Source organism: Labrus mixtus, chromosome 5 (genome assembly GCF_963584025.1).
Source record: "Labrus mixtus chromosome 5, fLabMix1.1, whole genome shotgun sequence".
In the NCBI taxonomy this organism is placed as follows: Eukaryota; Metazoa; Chordata; class Actinopteri; order Labriformes; family Labridae; genus Labrus; species Labrus mixtus.
In genome coordinates, this window is record NC_083616.1 from 22,385,192 (window position 1) to 22,394,367 (window position 9,176).

General features: G+C 40.6%; 1 protein-coding gene across 2 annotated transcripts; it reads right to left on the reverse strand.

The window, feature by feature from the left end:
• Positions 1-126: 126 nt before the first annotated feature.
• plpp5 (phospholipid phosphatase 5) lies at positions 127-8,685 on the reverse strand. Of its 2 annotated transcripts, none has more exons than XM_061038627.1 (8): positions 8,528-8,685; positions 7,266-7,413; positions 6,005-6,113; positions 5,716-5,806; positions 5,553-5,616; positions 5,327-5,451; positions 4,826-4,996; positions 127-3,584 (listed from the first exon to the last, which is right to left on the reverse strand). In XM_061038627.1, exons 2-8 carry the CDS (start codon positions 7,334-7,336, stop codon positions 3,415-3,417), a joined length of 801 nt encoding a protein of 266 aa, XP_060894610.1. In that variant the 5' UTR covers positions 7,337-7,413; positions 8,528-8,685; the 3' UTR covers positions 127-3,414. The 2 variants fall into 2 exon arrangements, with proteins under 2 accessions (XP_060894610.1, XP_060894609.1); XM_061038626.1 differs by having other exon boundaries at positions 8,513-8,685.
• Between the last annotated feature and the right edge of the window lie 491 nt (positions 8,686-9,176).

Sequence of the window (9,176 nt, forward strand, 5' to 3'; positions counted from 1 at the left end):
CTGCTACTGCTTCATAATCCTACTTAAATATTTGTAGTTAATTTTTTTTGCAGAAGTTCATAGTCTTAACTAGTACCTGTTAACATAACACACACAAATAAATAATGACTGCTGACTCACAGAAGATAAGCAAAGGACAGCATATATTGTAATATTATGTAGAAACATCATTAAGTGTCACAAAAGTCATTAAAAGCATCACAACATGTACAATCAGGAAACTGTATTCGCATGAACTGCTGCTATGTGCTCCTGCAAGCCAAGGCAAATCATGATGACATCAATAAAGCAGACAGGCAAGTTTGTGTATAATCCCTTATCATGACAGTATATCTGAAGATCTGATGCAGTAACATGTACATCATTTATGTGTAGGGGATTTGTGTGAAGTATTGAAGGAAATAATGTGCACTGTATGTGTGAAACATGCAGGATTTTCTTTAAAAAAATGAAGCAAACTCTGATGAGGATTTCCTTTGTTGTTTTGCTAAAACCTGTGCGCCCTAAAAAATGTGAACTACTTTCAGGACATAAAATAATTACATTTAAGGTAAAGAAATAAGTTAAAAGTCAAGTAAACTCCTACGAGCCCCCAAATCATAAATACACTTAGAACTGTACACCATCACAACAACCTGGTTAAGATTGACAGGCGAGTTAAACATGATTCCACCTTAAAAACTTCACATTTTAGTCCACCAACCAATAGAGTATGAAGAGAACTTAAAGATGTTTTCAGAGGTTAAGAGAGGCTGCATGCCAAATGTTTCACATCACAAAGTATCTGACAAAGAGTAAACAACAAGGATTGCAAAGAATGAAAACAAAATTTGTTTCCACAACATGACAGTGAACATATACTGTAACGTGCAGTATATACTTCATTCATTATCTAACAGCAATAACATAATGTAGTAAACAAAGGCACAAATTCTTCTTTTTTTTCTTCTGCCAAGTTTGGTCTGAAAGCGCTGTGACCCAGTTATTTTAAGCTCAATGAGCAAAAAGTGCTTCTTTTGACCCTGCAAAACTTTGGCTGGTTTCACACTAAAACTGAAACGTAAGTGGTCATCTGTTTCCTCTCTTTCCAACCTGAAAAAACAGTCACATCTGGGTAAAACTGATCTTATTTTTCTCCAATGAAAAAGCATGAATGATAGACAAAACTGAAAAAAAGAAAAAGTCCACAAACATAACATAATAATTAAATAACTTACAGAAGTGTCTATCGCCTTAAATGAAATAAACCAAAAAGAAAAACAGAGCGAGAGAATTAGCAGGATAGAAAACCTAACCAGCATGAACACTGGGAGGCTAGCACCATCACCTGGAGAGGTTAACATAAAGCCTGGCCTCTGAACAGCAATTCAAACCAGACCTATAATAAGCCTGAGACCACTGAAACATGTATCTGATAGTTCTGTACAGTCATGTTAACTTGTGATCAGCTGTGTGCTGACCACTCACTGCTTCGTTGTGATGATCTTTTTTGAGGACAAGCTTACATTTCACTGCACATCTGTATGAGCATGTGACAAATAAAAATCTTGAATCTTGAATCTGCTACATTACGGCATTTACACTGAGGACTGGGCACACGATATGAACCGTTTCAAAATAGAAATCAATCTGTGAATGAAAATACTTCCATCAGAGACAGAAAGACTTTAAGTAGTGAGCGAAGCTGCAAAGAGCAGCTCGTTGATGCTTAACGAGTGATTTCATTAACATGTTAATATGCACAATGAGAATACATAAACGTTTATGACAGAGCTCAAGTAAAATCCTGGGACCGTTATCCCCTAAGAAGATCAATCTAATGATGTTTATTGTTTTCTCATTGTTGTCAATAATTCCATGAAAAGACCAAAACCAACAATGAACTCCTCCTACTTCATATGTACAGTATTGGACTTTGCCTTTCGTCTACGCTGACATGCATCTAAAAGTTTCGTCCACTTATTTGCAGCTCTTCATGTAATGAAAGAAAACATTTTGACATATTCCATCTACTTTCAGGTGAAGACATAGAAAAGTTTCTTTTAGAGTACAATTTAAAGTGGATTAAAAAGAAAAGTGTCACAGACGAGCTGGAGAAGTGGAGAAAACCCCTGTATAACTGAAGACATTGTTGGTCTTGGCTTTTTATGGAATAAGGTATGACTCTGTCACAAAAAAACTCTTAATGATTCTGCTAGACTCAGCTTCAAGGTCCATGTGCTAAATATTTGAAGCTTTGAACCGTCTCTCAGTCTTCTTCATTGAGTGGCATCATGCAGTCATAAACATGAAAACATTCATAGGAGAGAGATGCCTCCCTTGTTCTTATTTACAACTGTAGACTTGAATGGTTCAGTGAAACAGTGATCAATCAGTCTCTAGTTGTGGGTCATGTGATCACACCTGAACCAGCTTCACTCTCTGAAGAACACTTTTGCAGCTCAAACAGAATCAATCATTAAAAAGTGGACCCTTTACATCCAGGCTGAAACTAATGATTATAATCTTATGTCATCATTTCCTTCTACGTGAACTGATTCATTAATAAGTATGTTTGAGAAACGGGAGAAAATAACATTACCTTTTTTTCCTCTGTTCAAACTGCCTTTTTACCTACTGACAGACCAAAATCAACTTATTTAAAATATTTGAGAAGCTCCAACCGTCAGATGTTACATACAAAAAAACAATCTTCATTGTGTTGTTGATCCCTTTATAGCCTACTGATTAGTCACACAAGTGTTTGGACACCAATTCAGGGTCAGGAAGGAACAAACATCCAGGTCTGTATGTTTATCCTCAAGTATGAACTCCTCTTCTTTTTTTTTCTTTTACTTTAACAGAACCAATCAGAAAACAGTGATGCCTACATGGAAATAGTTTTACAGCAGCTGAGCCAGACGGTGATGGGCAGTAGACTTTCAGTGCAAAGAGCTAACCTACTTATCTGATGTTAGTATTTAAAGTGATCAACAGGCACAGTACACAGGCTGTGCAGACAGGGCCATACAGGTAAAAAGTAAATGTCCTGATAATTACCAACCCTCCGGTATTGATCAATTCTGTGAGTATTTATATAAGTTTAGGTTGAAAATCCCACACCTCAGGTTGTTAATGTAGCTGTTGTTCAACCTCTTTGGATTGTTAAACTGGAGTCGTTATAAACAGCTACAGTCAAGTGTTTCAGAAACCATTCAGAGGATTAAAGTGTCCTTTAAGTAACAAAATCAAACCATGTGTCCCTTATCACCAAATAAAAGAATATCCAACAATACCTTTAGAATGATTGAAAATAAAACAATGAATATTGACGAACTGTTCAGCCCTAAAGACTTACAAACTCCAATAAGAAGGATTACCATGTAACCCAGTATTAACAACACCAGTAAAGAGTATAATCCAGTTACAGGTGTTCTACAGGGGCAGGATGTAGTTGGAGTTGGCCAGCTTGCGCTCCTGTGCGGCGGGAACAGTGTCTCTGTGACGCAGAGGCCTGTGGCAGTCTGGGTCCTGAAGAGGAGGGTAGTGCTGTCTGTAACACAGCCAGGCGAAGGCCAGGCCCAGCAGAGAACCCACCAACACATCTGCAGAAAGAGAGAGAGAGAAAAACACACACACAGATGAGATGAGGGTTTTGAGTCTGCAGCTGCACACTTAGGCTTTCTTATATCTTCTGCTCTTAAGTACAATATTTAAGGGAAAAACACCAAGCAAACAGAAAGCAAGTGGTTGTAATCCACTGGTTTGTGATGCTGTACTTTATAGCCCCATTCAGACTGCTGTTTCAAGGACCAATATTTACGTCCCTGTGACGTTTCGTATTCAATATAAATGTCATGGAAGTGTGATGGGGGGGGAAGAAGTTATCCCCCCCTCTTTGGAGGTACAGTAGTCACACAGGCGTTACAGGGGAGTGATGGTGAGGGAGTTGCGCTGTGTGTGTGTGTGCAAGTCTTACTGTGTGTATGTGGAGCTCCTGCTGTGCTGTGCTTTCTTGTGCTTCTGCAACGCCGTAAGGCAATGTGAATTCACAGACTGTGACACTAATATTAAGCTGCTGACAGCATTCCTTCTGGCGCTGTTGTGGAATGGCAATATGAAAAGGGTTTTTGATGTTGTACTCTATAGCTGCGTCTCAATTTCGGGGACAACATCCTTCCAAGGACGCAGGCTACAAAGGATCCAACCTCCGTAGCCTGTGTAGACTTCAAGACAGAGAATTCGCCATTTGCTTCACCAGCTTCCCCCCCCCCCCGGTCATACACTGTGGTGTAGCGTAGCCACTATCACCTCTCAGCCTCAAAAGCTGCATTTGAACTAACTAAAGTAAATTACTCTGATCGTCGGCAAACAATTCATCCACAAATGTAGATTTATGAAAAACTGTTCTTAATCTTCATAAATGAGCTAACACACTTCAAGGAAGGCCTAAACTTCAAAAACATTGTAATACCAAAGACCACACGTAAGGAAACGTTTCTTTGTCCTTTTTCTGCAAAGTTCAACTCACAGACTCGTTGATAGATCATCGTCCATCTTCAATCGGCATTGAAAACATAAAGATGATCCGAGTTGCTGTTATAACAGCTCTCATGTAAACTGGCTGCTCAGCTGCTGACTGGCTAGAGCAAAATATCCCTCCTCATCATAACAGAAAAGGGGGAGGGGGACATCATGTCAGATTGAATAATAATAATAAAGAAAATGGCAATTCAACCTTATTAGTCATAAAAGTCCTTTTCCCTCTAAACCATGTTTTGATCTTTGTCACAATGCAATGCAAATGTTTTTTTTGTGCCATTAGAGACATTTCTGTGATTCTGACCTTGCCAGTGGTGTTTATAGTCGCAGGTTCTGGAGAGGGCGATCACCGTTGCAATAAGTAAAGGGGTGAGGAAGGCACACAGCCGCCACGCTCTGCCTTGGCCTACTGCATTGAAGCAGCGCAGCTTTCCTGCGATGTACAGCGCTGTGAAGCCTAAACCTGCAAAGGCAACTAGAACCAGGAGAAAGGACAGAGAGGGTGATCAGAGCCAGAGGATTTTTTTTTTTTTTTTTTTACAGAAACAGAGACAACTCACAGGAAATAAAAACGGCAAAGAAAGAACGGGGTTAGAAGTCAGAGAAGTGCTCTTTTGCAGTATCATAGGATGCTAAATTGCTAACACAACAAAGAGCCTGCGGGCTAAAATACACTTCAATACATCTACTTTCAGAAATATCTCGTGCCCTCCTGCCCCACTTGGTGCATTTGTTTCTCTTCCTTATGCCCGCTGGTGAAAACGTAGCAGTTACTGAGGCATAGTTAACCATGAAAGGCTCTTACAGGAAGAGTGTCCACTCGGAAAGCTCTTTCTTCCCTCTATGACCACATCTGGGTCACCACTGCACCGTAACTCCAGGTTCATCTGACCGTCTGGGAAACAGCGATAAAAGAAGTCCGGCCGTGGCCTGAGGCAGCGACAAACACAAGAGAGGACACACTTAGGCTTTCATCTGCTGCAACACTGAGTTTCATAATCATCTGCCAGATTGTTGGGAAACATTTTTACCTGCCAACAACAAGTTTGATGACATTTGTAAAAACTCCGTTCAGCACCAGAGTCAGAGTCACAGCTGAAAAAGAAACACAACACATACGTCAACGTAGGTAACTGCACCACATTAAGCATTTAATATGAAACACTGAAAGTTTGTGCGCAGCTTTCTTCTTACCTAGCGAAGCCTCCTTCAGATCTCCTCTCTCCGTCTTCTTCATGAAGGTGAACACCAGGACTACAATCAGTGGGGTGAAAACCGCCACACTCTGATGCAAGCAAAAAAAAGACGACAGGTATAAAAATTTAATCCGCTTAATGTCTAATTATTGTTTGTCTTTCAGCAGGAACATACATTTTAACTAAAACTACGCAACGAAACGCCACTTTGATTTCTGTCAGGGATGACTAAATGACCTGTGCATTAACTGTTTCATTTTAAGACGACATCCAAAACCATGACTTACAAACATGAGAGAGGTTGGGACGTGGTCTCGCTCCACACGATGGAATTTATACAACCACATCTCCTCAGGCTGGATCTCACGGAAGAAAGGAGTAAGCTGCTCTGTCACACTACACACACAGAGAGAGAGAGAGAGAGAGAGAGAGAGAGAGAGAGAGAGAGAGAGAGAGAGACAGAGAGAGACAGAGAGACAGAGACAGAGAGACAGAGAGAGAGACAGATAGAGAGACAGAGAGAGAGAGAGACAGAGAGAGACAGAGAGAGAGAGAGAGAGAGACAGAGAGAGACAGAGAGAGACAGAGAGAGAGAGAGAGAGAGACAGAGAGAGAGAGACAGAGAGAGACACATAGAGAGAGAGAGACAGAGAGAGAGACACAGAGAGAGAGACAGAGAGAGAGAGAGAGACAGAGAGAGAGAGAGAGAGACAGAGAGAGAGAGAGAGAGAGAGACAGAGAGAGAGAGAGAGACAGAGAGAGACAGAGAGAGAGACAGAGAGAGAGAGAGAGAGACAGAGAGAGAGAGAGAGACAGAGAGAGAGAGAGAGAGAGAGAGAGACAGAGAGAGAGACAGAGAGAGAGAGAGAGACAGAGAGAGACACATAGAGAGAGAGAGACAGAGAGACAGAGAGAGAGACACAGAGAGAGAGACAGAGAGAGAGAGAGAGACAGAGAGAGAGACAGAGAGAGAGAGAGAGAGACAGAGAGAGAGAGAGAGAGACAGAGAGAGAGAGAGAGACAGAGAGAGAGAGAGAGACAGAGAGAGAGACAGAGAGAGAGAGAGAGAGACAGAGAGACAGAGAGACAGAGAGAGAGACAGAGAGAGAGAGACAGAGAGAGAGATAGAGACAGAGAGACAGAGAGACAGAGAGACAGAGACAGAGAGAGAGACAGAGAGAGAGAGACAGAGAGAGAGAGAGACAGAGAGACAGAGAGAGAGAGACAGAGACAGAGAGAGAGAGAGAGAGACACAGAGAGACAGAGAGAGAGAGAGAGACAGAGAGAGAGAGAGAGACAGAGAGACAGAGAGAGAGAGAGAGAGACAGAGAGACAGAGACAGATACAGAGAGACAGAGACAGAGAGACAGAGAGAAAGAGAGAGACAGACAGAGAGAGAGAGAGAGACAGACAGACAGAGAGAGAGACAGAGAGAGAGACAGACAGAGAGAGAGAGATAAGTTTCTGTTTGTTTGCTCATCATTAAAAAATGGTTTGCCTTACAAATTATGGATCAATAAAACAACGATGCAAATGAGCCAAACTCACAGGAACACAACCAGCAGAGCCATCCTGACGGAAACCTCCGACAGGAAACCACGAAGCAGCCTCCTCTTCATTTTCTTTTTCTTTTTTGGAAAGGGGACTTCAGTCAACAGCAAACATCATCACTCCATTTTATATCACTTAACCGGGCCTGGAAAAGAGAGATTAAAAACTTTAAAATTGTGATATGATTTCCGGTGTTTGGAGAGAAAATAAGACTTCTGTGTATTTATGCTGGGCTGAGTTTTTCAAAAAAAACAATAACCCTGACAATATCCTTTTTTATTAATTTGTGAACATACCAAATATCAGCTTTCGATAATCCTGAGAAACTGGATCAACTGTTCCTGCTTTGCCTCTACAGTTTTTATATTTCAAAAAAATCCTTCACACCAATACAGGTGTCAACATAGATTCTACCTGACAGACATCTTTGTTTTTTTTGTTTTTTTACAAAACCTGTCCCGCTGCAACTTCCTGCTGATCAGGTTTATGTCTTGGTTAGGATGTTAATGTAGTTCAGATACCTGCAAGGACTGACTGATACCGGATTGGTTTAGAAAATAATACCATTTTTTTTTGCTATTGGTGAGATTTTCTAAAATCCACCGGGGGGGACAAACTGACTTTTATTTGAGACAATCCCTGAACACTGTCATCTTACAAATCACTTCAGAGACTGTGTGTTGTCTGGGCTTCATTAGTATATATCCCTTACTCCAATTTCCTGTCTGCCAAATGTTATCTTCTGCTAAGATACTCTTTTGATTGTTGCTTATATTGGGTTTTGTTGTATGTTATATTGGATGGTAGTAAATGGTCTTTAAACAATGACCCTTGTACTTTTTACATGAAAATGTAACAACAATAAAAGTGAAGATAAGGTCCTCCACCCTACAATGTATCACACTGTACTCTTGAGTAATATCTGGCACAAACACTTCTCAGGTGATATCTTTTCCCCAGCCCTGTCTGAAACTTGATGTAAAGGCCAACATGCTGCACCTGCACCTTCCACTTATACCTGGATGTTATGTAGCTGGATACGACATTGAACACGTTTCTACACAGACAGCTAATACACGCACGCTCGTCCGCCTCAGTTCAAACACAGAGCAGGACAAACAAGTTCACATTAACAGCCTGAGTTGCAGAAACAAGCTGCACACACAGACAATGCTAAGCTAGCTAGCAACATCTGTCCAAAAAGACATCTGGGTCATTTCCGCGATTACAAAAAAAATGTTTACCAAGCCGACACTAACTTTAAACAGGTGATGTTCCTTTCTTTTTTTAATCTCGTTATCCCCGAGTTTTCATGTCCCGTTAAGATGAACCAGGCCTCGGCATCCTCTGTCACCGGCGGTGGTCGTTCATTTGTGGGGCTGACAGGAGCAGGGATGCCACGGAGGAGATGAGCCGCGTCAAGCTAAAGGCTAAACACCGGATACTTCCGGTTTATGATTTTCAAATTAAGAGTCCGTCCTTGCTTCCCCAAATAAGACGCAACTTATTTTTAAACGTAAATATTTACAGACAGGTGACCACCTCACAGTGCAATACAAGTGTGCAATATTAACCTTAAAAACAAAAAAACACAGTGCAATTATATAATGTGAAAAATACGTGTGCAATAACATCAGGCGCAATAAGAAAACGTATTTATGTTTTCATTTCATTGTACAGTGTTCCCCTTGTTATTTATTTTGTATTATATATTTGTTTTAATACAGTGTATAACTTCTGTACAGTTTATTTTAAATCACTTAGCTGTTACTACAACTTATTTATTTGTACTTTTCTACTCTTTTTTTCTTACAATGCTATTCTATTTTATATATAATTTTAACTTTTTTTTGTAGAAGCTGACTCAGGGAGAAATTCCAATGTACCTGTACTGTCCTGTACCTGTGC